The following is a 21,318-nucleotide window of genomic DNA, read 5'->3' as shown; positions in this document are numbered from 1 at the left end:
TTAGCAGAAAAACACCCCCAAAGCATAATGTTTCCACCTCCATGTTTGACGGTGAGGATGGTGTTCTTGGGGTCATTCCTCCTCCTCCAAACACGTCGAGTTGAGTTGATGCCAAAGAGATCGATTTTGGTCTCATCTGACCACAACACTTTCACCCAGCTCTCCTCTGAACCATTCAGATGTTCATTGGCAAACTTCAGACGGGCGTGTACATGTGCTTTCTTGAGCAGGGGGACCTTGCGGGCGCTGCAGAATTTCATTCCTTCACGGCGTAGTGTGTTACCAATTTTTTTCTTGGTGACTATGGTCCCAGCTGCCTTGAGATCATTAACAAGATCCTCCCGTGTAGTTCTGGGCTGATTCCTCACCGTTCTCATGATCATTGAAACTCCACGAGGTGAGATCTTGCATGGAGCCCCAGACCGAGGGAGACTGACAGTTATTTTGTGTTTCTTCCATTTGCGAATAATCGCACCAACTGCTGTCACCTTCTCACCAAGCTGCTTGGCGATGGTCTTGTAGCCCATTCCAGCCTTGTGTAGGTCTACAATCTTGTCCCTGACATCCTTGGACAGCTCTTTGGTCTTGGCCATGGTGGAGAGTTTGGAATCGGATTGATTGATTGCTTCTGTGGACAGGTGTCTTTTATACAGGTAACGAGCTGAGATTAGGAGCTCTCCCTTTAAGAGAGTGCTCCTAATCTCAGCTCGTTACCTGTATAAAAGACACCTGGGAGCCAGAAATCTTGCTGATTGATAGGGGATCAAATACTTATTTATTTCCCTCATTAACATGCAAATCAATGCATAACTTTTTTGAAATGCGTTTTTCTGGATTTTTTTGTTATTCTGTCTCTCACTGTTAAAATACACCTACCATTAAAATTATAGACTGATAATTTCTTTGTCAGTGGGCAAACGTACAAAATCAGCAGGGGATCAAATACTTTTCTCCTTCACTGTATGTAAAATTACACAAAAAGTTAATTAACAAATTACATTGTAAAAATGTCTCTACACTTTACAAGACTCAGACTTTCATACTCTACATGGTAGCAGCTTTGCAAATTTAATTGACATAACATTATGACACAGGATGTGTTATTCAAAGCAGATAAGTGCTCAAGAAAGCAGATGAGTAAAGTTAATTAAAGAAACAGCTGGGTAACTTACTTTCCGTGAATATATTGTATTCAAGGATGAGAGAAAAAGTATTCATATTCACACACTGTACACCAGTGTGTAAGACATTCAAATGTACAGTATTTCCAGCTGTATTAAATGTGTTGCAATGAGATAGAATATCCTAGGGACGTAGTGTAAGGTAAAATGTTCATAAAACTGCCTTTTGAGGAAACGTTTACAGTTTTTCCAATGCATTCGCCAAAAAACTGCAAATTTCCTTCCTCTGCTAGCTTAATCATCTCTTCTGACAGAAAGTGAGCTGTTGACTTTTGAATGCCCTCCATTTATAGGGCCAAGATACACTCCAAACTCTGAATCTTGTATTTAAAAAAAAAAAAAAAAAAAAAAAAAAGGTTTGGGGAAACAAGAAAGCGAATCATTAGTGCCCCTCACTTAGGTGGAAAACATCAGAGGACACTGACAACCACTTCACATGTATCTTTATAGGTAATTAAGTTATATATTGGAAAGAAGTGGTATCTTAGAAGTAGGTGGTGGAATTATAACTTGACATTCTACCCATAGAATTAAGCAGTCACAGTGTTCTTGTAGGTAGATTTAAATTGATGCACGTTTCACACTTGGGCCTAGAAGTGAGCTTTGACCCACTACAGAACCTTGGTGGCTCAGAACAGGAAGTGTTAAAGTGCTGAACAATCTGTCACTCTAATGTTTGCTCAGACACTTCACACCCGAATCGCAACCACAAGACCACTGAAATGTATAGCAACCACAGCATACTTCATATGGTAGCTATTACACCTGACATCTGTTCAAACAGGTTAGATGGTTCCCTGGTGATGCCTGATCTAGAGCAGAGTTATGTTACCTTGGCAATTCTATCCCGTTCTTTTTTAAAACTAATCCATAACTGTGCAAGTGATCTTGAGCACCAATGTCAATTAAGCGATTAAATCGTTGGTCTGATGGAGGCCCTGCAGCAGAAGGGAACAGAATGCAAGTTCATGCCAAACCGATGGCTGGTCTGGTTTGCTCAACAATGCCTAGGTTTGCCCTGTGTAAAAGCTAAAGCCTCTTCTAAGTACTTAGTTCTGATTAGGTAGTGTATGACTATGTGCTATCCACATTCGGCAGTACCACACATACTTGGTACAGAACATACTTTATAACTAAAAGCAGATATAGGAAGTGGAGAACAGGTTTGAGTCTCAGAAGCCAATCAGCAGTGAGGATTTTTAAGCAATACAATTTGTGTCATACAATTGAACATAAATTGCTTCCTAGCATTATATATATATATATATATATATATATATATATATATATACACTTCCAGCAGGATAATGCACCATGTCACAAAGGTCGAATCATTTCAAATTGGTTTCTTGAACATGACAGTGAGTTCACTGTACTAAACTGGCCCCCACAGTCACCAGATCTCAACCCAATAGAGCATCTTTGGGATGTGGTGGAACGGGAGCTTCGTGCCCTGGATGTGCATCCCACAAATCTCCATCAACTGCAAGATGCTATCCTATCAATATGGGCCAACATTTCTAAAGAATGCTTTCAGCACCTTGTTGAATCAATGCCACGTAGAATTAAGGCAGTTCTGAAGGCGAAAGGGGGTCAAACACAGTATTAGTATGGTGTTCCTAATAATCCTTTAGGTGAGTGTACACCATTACACCACCACCACCAGCCTGCACAGTGGTAACAAGGCATGATGGATCCATGTTCTCATTCTGTTTACACCAAATTCTGACTCTACCATCTGAATGTCTCAACAGAAATCGAGACTCATCAGACCAGGCAACATTTTTCCAGTCTTCAACTGTCCAATTTTGGTGAGCTTGTGCAAATTGTAGCCTCTTTTTCCTATTTGTAGTGGAGATGAGTGGTACCCGGTGGGGTCTTCTGCTGTTGTAGCCCATCCGCCTCAAGGTTGTACGTGTTGTGGCTTCACAAATGCTTTGCTGCATACCTCGGTTGTAACGAGTGGTTATTTCAGTCAAAGTTGCTCTTCTATCAGCTTGAATCAGTCGGCCCATTCTCCTCTGACCTCTAGCATCAACAAGGCATTTTCGCCCACAGGACTGCCGCATACTGGATGTTTTTCCCTTTTCACACCATTCTTTGTAAACCCTAGAAATGGTTGTGCGTGAAAATCCCAGTAACTGAGCAGATTGTGAAATACTCAGACCGGCCCGTCTGGCACCAACAACCATGCCACGCTCAAAATTGCTTAAATCACCTTTCTTTCCCATTCAGACATTCCGTTTGGAGTTCAGGAGATTGTCTTGACCAGGACCACACCCCTAAATGCATTGAAGCAACTGCCATGTGATTGGTTGGTTACAAGAGTATGTAAACTTACAATAAATAAAGACACCTTAATATTTTGATAAACTAACTTTTATATATATTATATGTGTGTTAGGTATGTAGAATGTACCAAACGAAGTGAAATATGCTTTAAAATGCAAGTCAAGCAGTTACAAACACTGCATTATTCATTACAAAATAAACCACCATTAGAATACAATTACCAGTTTAGTCCAAGTAATCATTACAGTTTCTTAGCATGTTTACCTACTTTTAAATGTTAATATACTAATGTATACAGACAGGAACAGACAGAAATTTGTATAATATAGTTGGATATGGCATAAATCAAAGGTCATTCTTGTGACCAACATTTATTGGCTGAAATAAGACATTTAGACTGAAAGAGAATGTGTGGTTTTATGGCATATTCTCAGTTTGAAAGCCTGTCAAAAGCATTAGATGGTTAGTCTGTTTTTCCCTGTCAAAATGATGTGCCATTGGACAGAGCAACTCCTAACAATTCATAACATGCAGAGGCAATTTACGGCTGTGCCAATCAGATTGGAATGATCCTTTTTAAACATAGACAGGGGTCAAGCAGCATGTCTCCCTCAAAATCTTTAACTAATGTGGAATGCTGTGGGAAGCTACACTAAATTCCCAAGTCACCCTGCGGCTTTGGAAATTATAAACAAGGCAAGGTTTTACCTATGAATCCAGTCTTTGGCCTTTAAAGGAAAAGGAGTACAGCCATGACAGCTTACTTTCACAATTACAGTTTGTTACAAATCAGTTTTGCCCTTTCAGCAAGTCAAAACAATGGACAGTGGGTAGAGGATGGGAAGTGTACTATGCAGATAGGAACTGAAAATTGATTTTAGTGTGATTTTTTTTTAAATTAGAGTAGTCAATACAGCCATGGGAAAACACTTAGCACAAATGAAACCGATACAACCATTGGCTTGGCCTACAGCCAAGCAGAAGCCTGAGATTTTTCTGCCAAGGGTGTGTAAGTACTAGGGAAACCTGGTCAGGTCCACTATTTGGGGATTGTTCATTTTAATGGAAGAAATCTGCATGTATTACAAGGGATACTGCATTACCAGTTAATAATTCAATTGAAATTAAATCTGTTATTGTGTTATCTCCCTTTGGCCTTGGAAACTTTGATTAATTCCAAAGCCTTTCAAGAGGTTAAGGCACTTTGACTACTTTCACAGAAGCTCCTCCTCCTCCATGGTGCACAGGTTCCACATGTCAGCCCCTCCCTTCAGATCAAACCACAAATGCTCCAGTCAGAATTGAGCTCTCAAGATTGGGATGGCCAATTGAGATTGAGACTTTATTATCCTTGATCCATTTATTCATAGGCTTGTGCATTAGCTGTGGTCTATTATTCTGATGGAAAGTCAATTACCACCCAAGCTTGAGCTTGACAGGATAATACAGTATTTTCTTGGCAAAGATATCCTGGTGTACTTGAGAATCAGTCCATTCTAAGACATAGACAAGAGGATGCGAAACAACCCGAAAGCAAAATAGATCCACCTCCACACAAACAGGATGACATTTATCTTGAAATCTGTGTCATCTTTTATGAGCCATTGACTAGCATGGCTATACAAATGATTTATCAGCCATCATACTCCCACATCTCATGTTTGGATACCAGTGCACTAGGTAAGTTATTATTACAATGACTTCTTGTTTCTAATAATTGACATGTTTTTTTCACTGCACACTGCAAACTTTGGGCAGTGGCTCAAAAGCAGCCCTTCTACTCCCATTGCAGTCCTACTGGCCAGCACATTCACTCTCCTCTTCATCATCTGAGGTTTCCTGCCAAAATAATCCTGCCAATGGGCTTGGAATACTGACTGCATTTTTGTTGTTCGTGGCAGTATTTGCCAGGCAATTATTTCAGACAGTAAAATGGATTTTATAAAAAAAAACATTGTTACGGTGTAATTGCTTTAGTGCCTTGGATTGTATGATTTTTACATTAAAAGGGACAGTTTAAAGGTTTTACATAACTTGAGCAAATGTAAGTCATGAGATTTAACATTCAAGTAGGCAAAGTGATCCATCAGGCAACACACACACAATCTTCCAGAAGGGTCTGTGGCATACTTCTCAAATCTGTCCAGGGATGTAAACAGACTAATAATGTGGTGGTCAGAGGTAAATAAAAAAAAAAAAAGGTATTTCATTACTCCTAGTGCCTCTATATATAACCTGGTGTATGTAGTACTGATGTTCTGATGTTCATTCTGTCTCTATATTAGTCCTGTATTTGATGTTTTTAACCTTACTTCTATCTCTTAACTAAGAATATACTTGAGTGTGATCACAATTTTTGCAAAGTAGTAGTGGCATAGCACACCATGTTAAACAGGAAGTCACCTGATCACTATTTGTGATGTGCATTTATGTTCTAATGGTAAAAAGTTTGCAAAGGCAGAAGCGTAGCTGGTAAAAACACTGAAACTGTTGTTTCCCTTTCCAACCACACTCATACCTGCTTATTTTGAAGAAGTTGATCTTCTTTCTTTAAGTATATAAATCCTCTGTTTGTAGAACCATGAAGTGTTTGTGAAAGGAGAATAATAACCATTAATCACCATTGTAGAGATGCAGTCTGCATGTACGTATGGAAATGTGCCCCCAAACTGGGTTTACAAGGTGACTGGTTTTACAAGTTGAGTCTGGTTTTACAAGGTGACCATACAAATTGGATCTGACAAGACTGTCCTCTTTATATTCAACTGAAAAAATATGTCTAGAGTGTAAAATCCAACCAGTAAAGATTTGGTAGCCTGCAAACTCTAGTTTCCCCCATTAGATTTCTACCACTTCTACCAAAGCTTTTATCCATTCAGCAGGTCTTGGGATATTATGCAACTGAACATTCATCTGGGATTCAAACACTAAAAGCTTAACACATTCTGCTGGAATGTGATTATGATTCTCCTTTGCCTAGTAAAGAAACTGCATGCCAGCAGTATCTGACTGTTACCCAGAAAATAAGTTTTATTTCTTCAGGCACTTTGAAAACCTAGAAACCATAACAGCCACCATTGTATAAGCGATTTAATTTGCATTTAATCTATATAAAATAAACAGTGAGTATGTGCAGAAAATAGTATATACAAAATGAGCACATCTATCAATATGAATGTTTTATTATCAATTCAAAAAAGGACTTCAATTTAAGGGATATCAGTACATAGAATGTCAGATAATTAATTTCTTCTAATACACTGGCCAAGGACCTATACGTGTGTCCATGTTTTGTTGTTGCTCTTCACTAATGAAAAAGATAATTCTTCCAAGTCTGTTACATGCAAATTAAATAAAAGCTATTTACTTAATATTTACTGGAAGCTATTCAAACAAAGGTAGATGTGTTAAGAATTACAAAAATCTATTTAAAGAGAATACAGATCGCATGTGTTGAGTTTCTGATGAATACAATTATTTCAAATCTCGATATCAAAACAACCAGAGTAAACTGACGTCTTTAACTAGATGTCATAATGGTGGAAGTTGCAGCTCAAGAGTCTTTATAGAAATTATGTCACACAATACCTAGGATGGGCATTAAACCATGGAGATTGGTCTGTTTAAAGAGGAAACAGTATTTGAGTATAAAAACTGATAAACCCTCCAAGATTATATATAGTGCTTACAATGTTTTGGATTATTTTGTGAGGCAGTGGAGATAAAGGAAACAAAATATTTTTCCATTTTTCAACATCACGTAACATTCTCAGAGTGGCTACTGAAGAGTGCAGGCTTTATTTTCCCTAATGATAATGACCCTAAACACACAGCCAGTCTAAATCGAAATGAGGAAAGACAGAATATAGCCAAAGTTCACACATTTTCATTTAAATCTAGTTTACTCTGATTCTCAGCTTCATAGATAAATACATTATATATAATAGCAGCATATAGGTATATTGTTACAGTTGTTTCAATACCCATGAAAGATTGAGACAGCTACATCCGTAAAGTTACTTGCTGTCTTCTCTGATGTTCAATGTACCTAAAGATATCCCTCTTAGCTTGTCGGAAAAACATGATGATCTATAGATCAGGTTCAAGGTCTTATGGCTTCCCTCCCAATTTGTTTATTTTCTCACAATGTGGAGCTTGATTTTCACGATGCTAAACGGTGCATATGTCTCATCCTACAGCATTGTTTGATCACATCGAACTTAAACAATTCAACTAACCTTAACAGACATGAAAGGTCTGGGACTGCTGCATATTTCTGAAAATCATCAACACTGGAGTTCCAAAATTTGAAGGAACAAATTATAATAAAACAATGGCTCAATATTGGAAAACAAACGAGGAAAGTGAGGTGTAAGTAAAATGTAAAATAAAAACAAGTATACAACTTTCTTTAATGTGTCAGCTTTGTTTAAAAATGAATATCCTTTTACAATGAACGCTAACTGGTAAAACCCACAAGCCTGCCTTACATCTCAGGAAATGACAGGATGACGGCAATGCTCAATGCAAACACTATCACACTCCACTATGATATTACCACATAAAATATATCGGACAAATATATTTCCTGTCCGGTTCCTGTCAATTCAAGCGCTTTCTTTGCTGCTGCACAGAGAAATTCAAGAATGACTGAAGTGGGTTTAAATCCCTAAACTGTTTAAGCCAAGTCCCTTTCAAATCCAGTGCTACTTGCGGATTTCACTTCAATTTTCAAGTGTGTGAAGATGGGCTCTTTAGTGAGCAAGAAGAGAAAAGCCATATTTTCTAGCAATATGAAATCCAGATGTTCGTGCTTCAAAGCAACACTCCAACAAAGCTTTTAAGCCTATTAGTGTAGGACAATGACCTCTGTCTTCAACAATCCCAGTTCAAGTACCATCAGGGCAGTTGGTTTGAAGGCATTAGTAAATCATACACATTGGTGTTGTGATAGATTATTATATATACACAAGACCTTATTCTTATCAAATGTTTCCACAATTTCCCAAATCATGTAACTAAAAATATTTCAGCTTTCATCTTCCACATAACCACACTTAACCTTCACAACATAAAGGAAATCACATCCAATATTATTGCTACCTTTTCACCTCCTTCTTACTACAGGACAATTCCCTATAAACCCATCCAAAACTATGAGAACCATGTAAATGTAGGGCAAATATCCAGCGGAGCAAGATTACAGCATAATACCAATGACCTTTGACCCTGAAAATAATATCCTGTTTGATTCAAGTCGACTTTCATTAGCCACTTTATCCTCCAACCGATTTCCACAGTGCAGCGCACACACACACAACACACAAAGACAGCGTCAAACCCAAGAAATTAAATCACATTTCTTACGTAAACATTGTGGCCTTGACTTTAAATGAATGAATGTCACAATGTACCACCCATTAATTTTAAGATGGGTGAAACATTTATGAATTCTACATGCTAATTCATAGTACAAATACAAAGGCCTTTTCCAGCACAAGTCCTACTGCTTCCCCTTGGAATTCTTGCAAGTACGCCAAGGTATTACAAGATCCCTGCATATATCAATAGCAATCCGATTTTCTGCTTCACGAACCAGAACCCGAGATAACTAGTTAGCGAACATCAGCAGACCACATGAAGTAAAGTAGCATTACACTGGGCTGCAAGAATGTGAACTTGACCTAAACTGCACTGAAAGAGACGTAAACAGGCAAGGATCTTTAAATTATTAATTCTATCCCTCCAGCTACTTTGACATTTGACTTGCATTTTGTTGAAATAGTGCTGTGTGTTTATTTATCAGTGAACCTGTATAGTCTCAGCAGCAGCTCAGCAAAATTCATTTCTGTGGCCATTTCACTACACAGTACTGCAGTACCACAATTTTTTAAACTGTAATTTGACTTAGTGTTAGCCGTTCAATTCGTTTTTATGCGCTGCTTGCTGCTGCTTTTTCTAAATAAAAACAACAATTATGTGATACACAGGCACACACAGGGTAAACTGAATGGTTTGTGTCTTGGCTTTGAAGCTCTAGTCCCAGGGACATTAACTCTAAGCGTGAAAGGGGGAAAAGAAAAACATCTGACTTCACTATAGCTTTTATGGACTAAAATTATAGGCTTAATGGCTGTATTTTAACAAAATATGGAATACTGCTATGTATGTCAGTTTGTCTATTTGTCCCATGACACTTTTATAAACCGTTTGTGTGCTTTGGCACATCTTTTAAAGATCCTTTACTTAAAATGACCCTATACTGTGAGCAGTGCTACTACTGAGAGACGCAGTCTAGCTTTAAACATCAGTTAAGCTGTGGAACTCACAATCAAATTATGCAGACCAAATACTCGTAATATATTTTTAAATATTTGAATTTAAAAACAAATGCAGCAATGCTGTAAAGGTACGGTCTCTTTACTTTTTTTATTAGGTTACTATGCCTTTCACAATATTTACATTACCTACAACCGCTAACTAAGCACTAAGAGTTGTTTCTAGGGCATCCACTATAAGTCAGCACGTACTTTGGTTCTTGTGATTGTGTCCTGGCTTCTCTCGGTCAGGATAATCCATTACACATTAGATGATGAGTTCTTAATACCGTACTTCCTACATAAAGTTAGTTCAGTTTCACACAGTTTCCTCTGCCTTAAGGCCACTTTCATATGGCCAAACAAAATTTGGGCTAATGGAATTATTTTTTTATTAAAATCAGTCACATTCCATCATGGCTTTGTTAATTTGTTTTCACTTTTCTGTTTATTACTGAATGGCCAGAATGTTTTAAGAACATAATAAAAACAGACAGACATCCTTACAGTTTAGACATTTCATATAAACAGAAGGATCTGCCATGTCAGAAAGCCCACGGATGGAAATGCTTTGCTGAAGCATCCTTTCTTAACTCATTTTGTTTCACTGGGCATTTTTACAGTGTTTTCCCAACTGAATCAGAGTTTATTACTTTTTAATACCCTGTCTCAAGTATATTTCAATTACTAATTAAAATGAGGGGTACACACTTTAAATTAGTGATTTAAATCTACTTGATTTACATCCGCCAGCTACATTCACAATTAATAAACTGTGAGGCACACACAATTAGATTATAACATTATGTAAATTTTCTAACACAGAAATGAGTGGCAGGATTGAGCAATATTTTAAGTGTAACTATAAATGTGGTTTAATCTGCCATTTGTTTATTATTTAAAGGCTTTTAAAACATACTTACAAAATTACATAATTATACATACTGTGTAATTTCCTTGAGAAACAATTTAAAATAGGTAATAAAGGGAAACAATTATCAGACAGTTAAATCAGATAACTCTGTGTAAATAAAATATTATTTTTAATTAGGACTATTTTTTCCTCATAACCATTAGGGGAAACATATCCTCTTCATAAAAAATATAGTAAGGAGACAGTGACAAAACATGTGATGTTTGTTTCTGTATCTTAATAGACTAAAGATACAAAGACAGAGTATGATTCAAAATATCCTCTATTTTGAGCAAAGATTATAAAGATATGATCTGATCCCTCATCTTAAAATACATAAAATGAAAAAGACAATCTGATATGTCTGGATTTTAGAAAGCATAACGTATGTAACCGCAATTGAGAAAATAAAAAAAAAACACTTTTCAGCAATGTCACTTCACATTTTCATTCTGTAAAAACTGGGCATATGGAGTCAAGAAAAGGAGGGGGATTTCCCTTGACCTCCATGTGCCCAGGGGCTCTCCCACTGCTGTCAAAACCGAAACCCTCACTCCTCTTCACGTCGCCCAGCTCCGAACAACTGTGAACATTGTTTGAAGTGGAACGCCCAAGACATGGGTGCAACCAGGGTGTGTGGTTCAAAGTGACTACAATCCACACATCTCTGCTTTGCACAAAAAGCCTCTAAGTGTGATTGACACATAGGTTAGATGCTGCCTGATTATTGGATTGGAGTTTAAATATACCAATTGAGATTATCAATAAAGCTTCTGTTGTAATGTTACATATTAGTAAAATGTAAATGTATTAGTGTATAGTAAAATTGGGTGTTTCAAATACAATAAAATAACTGTACTGATCCAGTAATATTCTTCTTGTTATAAACAAGAAATGTTGTAAAATTGCATTTGTAAACATATGTAACGCTACCGATCTGGAGAAAATAGACTAATTCCTGGTGTCATCCATTTGTTCCCACGAATTCAAGCCATGGACAGGAAATAAACATCTGAACGACACGTTCCATCTTCCACAGTACAACAGCCTATTTCTGAAAAAGCAGTAGGTGGCAGCATTATGAACAAGCGCAATACGAATTGGAAACCCAAATACGCACCAAGCCTACATATATAATGACATGAGCAATAATTTTGGAGGCAAGTAAACCCTGCTTTACGACACACAAGCAAAATGGAAGAAAACGGACATGATTGCGATACAGGCTACAAATAGAAAATTGCTGTCAACCAAGTAGATATACTTGACACTTAGTCTGACAGACAGCTATAACTTTATCTGCAGCTCTGAACACAAACCTATCATTTTCTCATTTCAGGGATCCTTTAAAAAACGAATGATTATCATTAGCTACTGGTCTTACAACTCATACAACAAATCCTGAAACATACTATTTGACTGCCTGTATTTTATCTATTTTAATGAAAGAGACACACAGTGGAGAGTTGGAAGGTTTGCATGCACCTATTTGAATTGTTAAATATGCCTCTTTAAATAGTATACATTTAAAGTATCCAATTAAACTGCTTAGCACTGCACAGGGACTGCAAAGAGAGAACACAAATTAAGAAGTGCAATGCGAAAAACGTGAATCTAATTAAAGTAAACAAAGTGAAAAATGTGCAGTGGGCTGAGACTGTTACATGTAGTAGAACATGACAAATAATAGGCTAATAGTAATAAATTATATCTTTCCGTTCAGTATGTGGCTTTTCAGCATAATCAGACCTGATCATACATAGTTTAGGGGTTCATTTTGATTTAAGGCCATTTACTTCTCTTTAAAAAATATAATATATACGTTTGGGTTTTAAAAAAATTGTGTACTAAACACAAGTCTGGTTGCCAGGGATACCCCCAGTTGTATTTATTGCTCCTGCTTGTACCCTGCAAAATCAACGTTTTTAATAACCATTAAACATTAACAAAACATATCCCCAAGCACTTATGATGTACAATCCTGTGGTATACCTAGAGAAAGCATTATGTACGAACGTTATCACATGAATAGTTGGAGAACTTGCTAATTTCAATTCTCTTAGTCTGCCAGGTCCAAAAATATCTATAACACATATTCCTTATGAATAGAATTCAAAGAAGATTAATTCCATCATTTGTTTTTTTGTTTGTTTTTTCTCGCTTGAGGAACACAGCATTTTGAATGATGCTTTCACCGGGACATCTGACTACTGTACATTCAAAATACTGTATTTTCTACTATCAATATTACTCTGTTGGTGAGACTCTGACATAAATAAAATGCATGAGTTGGACTCTTAACGTTTTACCTGCTATTCCTGTTTACTGAATAAGCCCCCTTATCAGCTTTTGAGCCAGCAAAGAAAGACTTAAATCGGAAGAGTGGGGACAGCAGAGAGTAATAGACTAAATGCAAAGGCAGTGTCAAAGTCTCTGGCAATAAGGCTTACATAATAAATATTTTTTATTATGCTGATTTTGTCTGGGAGACTCAGGCCCTGTATTTTCAGTGCAGAGCTGTTTTTAATCTAAGAACAATGTTTTAACACAAAGAAATGTTACTAGAAACTATAAATCTGACATTACTTTCATACCAGGAGTAAGTCGACTTCTGTACACCTTAAAGAATGTACAATGTAAATGGATACTTTTTTCATTTTGGTGTCACACAATATAACATATAGGCTGCATTGTACCCTCATTGGAAAAGCTTGTTTATGTTTTAAAACTTCAAACATATTACAGGCTGCTAGTGTTTAATAGACACTTCTCAACAAGCACCCTAAAATTGTCCATCTTTATGCATTAAACAGGGCTGTGAAAATTGATTCATTGTTTCTAAGCTCCACAAAATCCACAGCTACAGATGGAAAACCTGAAATCTCTTGCGCGTGTATACTTTTGAATCATCCAAACTAGTATAACCTATGATTAGGGTCTCTATTGGAAAAGCTTATGCTCCAGCATTCTTCTTTGACCTTTTCCATATAAATTTTTACTACAAATACATGTTTAAAAGTGAGCCGTGCTGAGGCTTAATTAATTAGTAAATCCAGGGTAAACTACTGAATGACTCCTTCACAACAGACAATTTGCCTGTAACATTACAAGCAAATACCTCTTGTAATTGTATCACTTGAAAGCAATGGTTAGAAAGCAAATTAAATAAACTAAAGACTGACTGAAAACAAACACGCTTGGTTGAAACCAAAACAACACTTTGAACTGCCTGCAAATCACAAACTTACACCTTATTAAGTTTTATAAGTAGAAGAAAGTGGTTTTTGACAAACAATCAAAGCTAAACCTTGATAGGGTACAGGTTTATACTTTACTATTCACATGTACACCAAGGTTTTCATTTGGTCTAGCTACCAGTTTTATAAATATGTCACATCAATTAGCTTTTACCTTTTTTTTTTTTTACATAACACATACAATGTATACCAACCTTTAAGTACAATAATAACAATCTAAATTCAGTAAGAACATAAAGAGCATGCAGACTGATTTGATCTAATATTTTTCACTACCTCTGAAAAGTTGTCATATAAGTGAAGTTTTATTTTTGTTAAGTAAATTTTGCTAACCTATAGAACCACTCATTCTTATTGGATAGAAAAGGTGAAAGAAAAATATCCTAATTGACTAGATTCTCCAATTACAGAACTTAATTAAATTGCAGAGCACGTACAACAAAACAAAAAAAACACATCCCATGTAAATACATGCAGAACGCTATCCTTAGAAATGCAACATTCCTAGAAACATGCGTCTGTGTGCACAGCGAAAGCAGGCAAAACTGTAACATGACATCATTAATTTCCTTATTTTCCTGTCCAGCGAGCAAACAGGACTTGTAAACTACTGACCCAAACGGCAAGAAAACAGCTTTCGCACAGGCACACAATGATATAAGCAATGCAGAGGTTGTGTGAGGTTATGCTGGCATGCTTCATCTCCTACTCTGGGTACAGCTCTCGTTGTTTTGTAGGATTTAGTTTAGACATTAAAGGTCTCAGCTTTAAAGACAAATAAAAATGAAGTTAACAGAAAAGTAAAAAACCACAACTTTGGCTTTCCAAACTACTGATGTCTAAGTTTTCTCTATCTTTCTGCACAAATGTCCTAAGTCTTCCATCACAGCAATGCACAATTCTGGTGTAATTAAAAATATATATATACTAGCAATTCATCACACATCCACCATTCACAGATTACTCCGCCAATTCATATTTTAAAAGTAATAAAACACTCCATATCAAAGCTCTACAAATATCCATATATAAAAGAGTCAGGTGGGTAGGCCTATATGTTTTCAGATATAGCCTGCACACTTAATATTTATTCTGAAAACAATCCAGCAAACTTAGCTTGAAGAAGTGGCATACATTTAAATTGCATACAGATATGACGGTGAGACACTGTGCTGTATTTGAAAGGACAGAACAGTAAATGAAAGTCTAAAGCATAAGCACACCTATCTTTCTGTACGTTGGGAACTTTTTTCAAAATTAATTAATACCGTAAAACAGGATGTCAGCACAGTATGTCACTGAAGCCTCAACAGAGTAGACAGAATAAAGGCAGTCGAACCTCTTTACCATTCTGTTGACTTTGCGTGTGTGTGATTTATTTTAACTGGTTAGTACACAGAATATGTGTATACTCCTAGGGGGCATGTGTGTTGTAAGATTTATCAAATGTATATTTGTAAATGTATATATATGTAAAATTAATATAATAATTGTGTTAAATGCTAGAAATCAACTCAATAACTTGTCGTTTTTACAACAAAGGGAAGATGATTTGGCTGTTTTAACAGAGTGTTCCCTTTATTGGCAAACAGTTAGTTACATGTTTTTGACTGTAGTGACCAAGCATGGCATCATCAACAAAGGCTCCAACAGTGATGGTAATATTCTGGCACTTTCCATAAGTATCCACTTTGTTATGCAAGCTGTTCTTTAAACTGTGTGAAAAAACAGCTCTGTCACTTACTACTAATCACAGGACAATTTAAATGACAAATTCAGTAAGAAACATGCATTCAATAAACAAAGGCCTTCAGTACAACAGTGTCACTTTAGTAATATTTAGAGCAATCGTGCCTTTTGTCCATGATTGCAGTGCTGGGTTTTCAAACCCAACTTCAATTAGGCAAATGGAAATGTAATCTAATCTGTTGCACCCCAAAAAAAAAAAAACACTGTTGTGGTTTTGAAGCTACCAATGTATGAGATAAGCTGCTGACTGATGCTGAGCATTTAATGTAAAGGTTGACCAGAAATGCAGACAGTTCATAGTAAATAAGAAAACTATTATATGGATATTAAAAAAAAGAACTTTGGTCTTTCAGCAACACCACCAAATGAACATCAACAACACATACTACTACTAATAATAATAATAATCATCATCATCATAATAATTACCTTCTGGTCCACAATAGAACAGACTAGATCCTTGACCGCAGACAGGGAGAGCTCATGCGCCTCGATGGTGACAGTTTCCCGGGTCAGGCCGATCTGCAGCAGGAAAGACACCCCGTGGAAAGAGCCCCGGGAGTTGGTGGGACTCGGGGCGCTCAGGCTCCCATTAGACAAGCGGCTATAGAGAGCTGCTGGCGGGCTGGGGGACGGGGAAGGGGTCGGCGGGGAAACTGGATATTGAGAAAGGGGGTATGGTTTTTGTAAGGATGGAAGAGATGAGCTGCTGCAGGCAGACATTGGATTTTCGTTTTTGAGATGATTACTGTGTTAAAAAAATAAATACATATATATATATATATAGGCTATATATATATATACATACATGCATACATATATATATATAGCCTATATATTATTGTTGAAGTAATAATGAATACAGAGACTTTAGAAGCTCTGGATTTGTTCAATAGCTGGGCTGTAGATCCATGCTTGCGGGCTCCTCTGTGGGATTAATGCAGATGCTCTAAGGGTGCGATCAAAATCCAGATACAATGACCTGCAGTTAATCAGCAGCGTCGCTTTCGCGCATAGAAACGCATATTCAGATGTTGGTGTGAATCCCAATTTGCGGCGACCATTCAAAGTTTCAAAGGGCTAGAGCTTCTTGGCCGATTCCTCATAAAGTCCAATTTGAAAGTAGTTTTCCTTTCAGCAGCAGCCTGTTGATTCCGACTTCATCCTCGCTTTTTCGTTTCTTCGGCAAGTTTTAAAGCACACTTACAAGCAAAACAATCCTAGTCGATGAGGCGTCCTCTTCACAAACGGTGTATTGCTTTGGAAAACACGCTTTTGTGTTTGAACCAGACGGGAGGGCTGCTCCTACACCACGGCCATCCCTCCCGGCGCATCTGCAGCCGCTGTCGCCAGACGTCCCGCAGCAGCGCCCGGAAATCTAGCGACACACAGACACACAGACACACAGCACAGGACAGGACAGGGCATGCGTTACACTGTGTTTCAGCAATATGAACGAACAATGGGCTTCAAATAGTTTGATGCACCGACACGAAGACAGAATACGGCATCTGCGTCAGACTGTCAACTCGTGTTGTGCATAAAACGGGGGGGAAGCCAAACGCACAGATGCAATAGCAGTTTGTTCCATTCAATCTCCATTTTTGAACGAAAGTAATACTTCTGCAAAAGCGACAAAGGTGGAGATACTGTCGAGCTGATTTCTTGTCATTAAAAAGGAGGGAGGACACACTGAAGTTGTAAAATGCTACAATAATTGAAGGATTCCCATGGGCACATTCAAAGGGTTTTCTAACAGGGCGAGTTTGTTTTCCCCTTTTCAAAAAACGTGGTAAATTGGGCATGGCGGAAAATAAAACCCTTACGACTCAGTCAGTTTGCTCTTCTGTATTGTACAGTTCTAGTTTTGCGTGCATGGATGTCGATTTATACTTTACAATGTAAAAGTATAGATAAAATGCATGTGGGTGACCATGGAAAAAGCACTAGTAGTTACACCTATTAAACCCGGGGCTATAACGCAGGAACATTGTTTTATTGAAATGATGGGAATATCAAACTGATATTTATAAAAAGTAAAAAGCTTTGTATGATCAGAAGAAATTTGCACGTGAATTATGTTTTCTGAACCGCTGCATAAAACAAGACACCCTGTGAGTTAATCCCATACGTGTTCTAAGGATTTTGCATTCAATTATTTTCGATCAATTAAGTCAATAATCTTGGTTAAAGCAAAAGCTACTATATTTAATACTTAAATGATCAAGTATTTAAGCAGCTGCCACTTTGTTTGGAGCCTTAGTAAATGCTCCTCATGGTTGTTTCTTGACTTTAGTCATCTTTTTAGAAAATAAAATACGATCACCTAACAATCTTGTTCTCATGGTGCACTACTCAGAAATGATGTTTGCATAGCAGACATGTGTTGAATTTTAAATCACAACTAAAGAAAACACACATTTGAATCTTGCTTTAAAACGAACAATTTGCTATTACCAAACTGGTGCAATAAAGTGCCCAACTTTAAAATGCTAATTCAACCGCTTTTCTTTTCATTGAAATAACATCATTTTCAAACAACATGTGTGTACTGTGTATTAGTATGTGTAATATTACGTACGAAATACTTGTTTTAACATCAACGTTAGCAACACGCACGGAGTGAAACCAGTAAATAATACATACTATTAGTAACTGTAACACGTTGATGCCCAGTTATGGACAACGGACAAAGTTACAATGAATTGCACATCTGGAAACCCGGCGCTAACACATCTGGACCCTCCCACTTCCAACTGGAGAGCTGACAGATCAAGCCTCGTACGTTCCACAAATATGCCAATAAATAATGAATATCAATCTACAACTTGAAATGCCACAGTTTTACTCTTTAAATACTTTAGCAGACCACCAGGAAGTAGAAGACAAACCACTTTCTGGACGGTTTCACGGAAGCATGCCTTTCAAAATACGCTACCTCTCTCCAAAGGGCGGTTTTGTTTCCTCGGCAGGAGCGCAGACTCCCGATTCCAGCGATGCTGCGAAATCGGAATTAGCACAACTCATTCACAGCGTCTGTGCCCCAATCCCACACAACGTCCCCGCGAACACGGGTGGCCGCTCGGCAATGAAAGAACCGGGAACAAATCAGCGGAGAGGTTCAGGTCCAACTTCACCTTTCTTTCAAAACTTTCTTTTTTCCTCTCAAGCAGTTGGCTAGTTCATGCGCATCTTATTATCCCTCCAGCTGTGACTTTCTCCCCCTGCCTTTCGGAGCCGACCCGCAGAGGACTCTGGGAGGTGTAGTTCTACCACCTGCCCTGCAAACCACGTATTACAGCCGGCTGACGCCAACAGACACCATCTCCCAGCGTGCATCGCGCGTCGGGATTGTTGCGGCGCTGCGTGGGTACGCATGCGCACTGTGGCAAACGTTTCCGTTAGTTGTTGCTAAGCTCTTATAATAATGGCTGTAGTATCTGCGACCTCTAATGGTGTAGAGGAAACTGCAGCAGAAACGACAGCGGCGAAAAAGGGATGGCTATCGAAGAGGACGCAATTTACCTATCGCTGGAAGCCTGCGTGGTTTGTTCTGAAGGAGACCCAGCTCCTGTATGGGGATAATGAAAAGGTAAGGTGCTTTGCAATGGCCGGGGTAAAAGCTGCTGCTCCGGCTGGTGTGTAACTGAGTAGAGACGGAGTAAAGACGGAGTAAAGACGGAGGAAGGAGACGGAGATGCTGGCGTTTCCACGGCAACAGCGCGGGCTCTGTGAGATGCCGCGCGCTGTGTCGTGCAGTGCGGCTGCGCCGGAGTGAGGCCTCCGGGCTCGTAAAGCAAGGACCCAGCACTGCATCCAGTTATGTAACGCTAATCTGTAGTGCTCTGCCATCAACCCCCAGCCACTTCCCCCACACTGCGCCGAGTGTGCCCGCGGAGACGTGGCTGGCCTCGCACAGCAGCGGCTTGCGTTTCAATACCGTCACATGAGAGGCGACGCGGAGCTGTTCCCTTTGCTTAGGACAGGCACACCGAGAATAAAGTTAAAGCAAAGACGACGCGTGTGCATTCAATAAATGATCAGCACGTATAAAATGGCATGGAGTGGCAAAGGCCAAAGAGGGTCAGGTTACAAGTTATGTTGTGATTGTGGACGTCAGGGCTTATAATATGTGCTCCAAGCTTACACTCGGGGTCATGAGTAATGTTGAAATTATACTAATGGTTCACCCCTGCAGCCCTGAAAATGTATAACCCAGCGAGGATGGTTGGTTACCTTCAAAAACACTTAGGCTAAGTATGCTATAACTAAATCAAAGTGTTGCATTTGATCTGGAACGTCCCCTGTCCTTCAGAGAGATATTATATGAAGTCTTCATCTTAACTAATTGTAGTATGCAATTGTAGTGATTATTCAGTTTGAATCGCATGCATTCTAGCTCTGGGCTTATTAAAGGTTTACTGTAGTATACCCTGGTGAAACTCCAGTAATGCATGTGACAGCAAAGTAACATAGGCTTAATGCTAAAGCTAGTGGAGATGCAGGACACCATGATGCAAACCATGCAAGACAATGGCGAGTTAAAAACATGCATAGCAAAATAAACTGCAAATGGACAAATTACTGTTGTAAACATGCTGAGGTCCAACACATACATGTATTATGTACTGAAACAAAACCAAGGCCTGTCCTATTGGAGAATATGGGTCGGGGTCTAAACTGTGGACCGTTCACAGCTCACAGCACTTACAATTTAACTTTCCACTCAGGAAGACCATAAGAAAATCAACCTCGTCGGGGCGAGTATTAAGCCAGTGGAGGACAGTGGTTCGCAGTTCAGCTGGACAGTCACTCCAAAGGAGAGCAAGAGGATCTACTTCCTAAGAGCCAGCAGTGCAGAAGAGCAGGAGGAATGGATGCAGGCCATCTGTACGGCCCTCATGAGCAGCTCCAGTGGACACGCCTCACACACCTGTATCATACAGTAGCACAGAGAGACACCCACTCCACAGACACGGAGCACTTTCAGATCGATAGTGGACTGGTCCCTCCCTCACGGACTGATCTCACACTTTAATATATAGATTTGTTGTTAAACTGCACGATATCTTCCAATTTCGTTTTTTTCAATCAAAAGTCTTCAGAAACATTTGTACTGAAACTTAAAATGTTTATATAGTTGAAAATCAACTTTTTGTATGAAAACAAATCTCAGGGTAACATACAATAGTGCTGATTTGTGCTTTTATTTGTAATACTTTTGTATACTTTTTAAAGATTAAACATCCATTTAAAAATGTGAAAACACCCAAAGTAATCACTCTGGGACTGTAATTCTCTGAAATCTGGAATGAACCAAGACATTTTTGAATGCTTTTTGAGAAACTCCACCACCCTGTAAACACCCCAACTGTCTGGATGGCATTTAGGACATTTACACAGAACCGTTTCATGCCTATAAATGGCCGATAATTGTACTGTAACACATTTAAAAAGTTAACACGAGTACTAAAATAAGCTTAATGGCAAGTACAAATGCACAGTAGCCACTGTTAAAGCAGCTGTAGAAATCCCCAATCCCAAAACATAACACTCATATGCATGACATCTTTATCCATTTATACTATGTTTTTAACTACTATTATCAA

The 21,318-nt window shown here is 38.3% G+C and overlaps 2 protein-coding genes across 5 annotated transcripts in view; one reads left to right on the top strand and one right to left on the bottom strand.

Moving 5' to 3' along the window:
* Positions 1-18,934, bottom strand: part of prkd3 (protein kinase D3) — an 80,074-nt gene extending 61,140 nt beyond the window's left edge. For all 4 annotated transcript variants that reach the window (XM_066720988.1, XM_066721007.1, XM_066720998.1 and 1 more), the window contains exons 1-2: positions 18,648-18,934; positions 16,139-17,087 (exon numbers count right to left, since the gene is read on the bottom strand). In XM_066720988.1, coding sequence (XP_066577085.1) covers positions 16,139-16,432 — 294 coding nt within the window. In that variant the 5' untranslated portion in view covers positions 16,433-17,087; positions 18,648-18,934. The remainder of the gene's footprint in view (positions 1-16,138; positions 17,088-18,647) is intronic.
* Positions 18,935-19,068: 134 nt separating this feature from the next.
* On the top strand, positions 19,069-20,983 carry LOC136766352 (PH domain-containing protein DDB_G0274775). Its single transcript, XM_066719802.1, has 2 exons — positions 19,069-19,301; positions 20,440-20,983. Exons 1-2 carry the CDS (start codon positions 19,137-19,139, stop codon positions 20,656-20,658), a joined length of 384 nt encoding a protein of 127 aa, XP_066575899.1. The 5' UTR covers positions 19,069-19,136; the 3' UTR covers positions 20,659-20,983.
* The last annotated feature ends 335 nt before the right edge of the window (positions 20,984-21,318 follow it).

This window comes from Amia ocellicauda, chromosome 1 (assembly GCF_036373705.1).
Source record: "Amia ocellicauda isolate fAmiCal2 chromosome 1, fAmiCal2.hap1, whole genome shotgun sequence".
In the NCBI taxonomy this organism is placed as follows: Eukaryota; Metazoa; Chordata; class Actinopteri; order Amiiformes; family Amiidae; genus Amia; species Amia ocellicauda.
The sequence above is the reverse complement of the archived record's forward strand: the minus strand, read 5'-3'. Positions and strand labels throughout refer to the sequence as shown.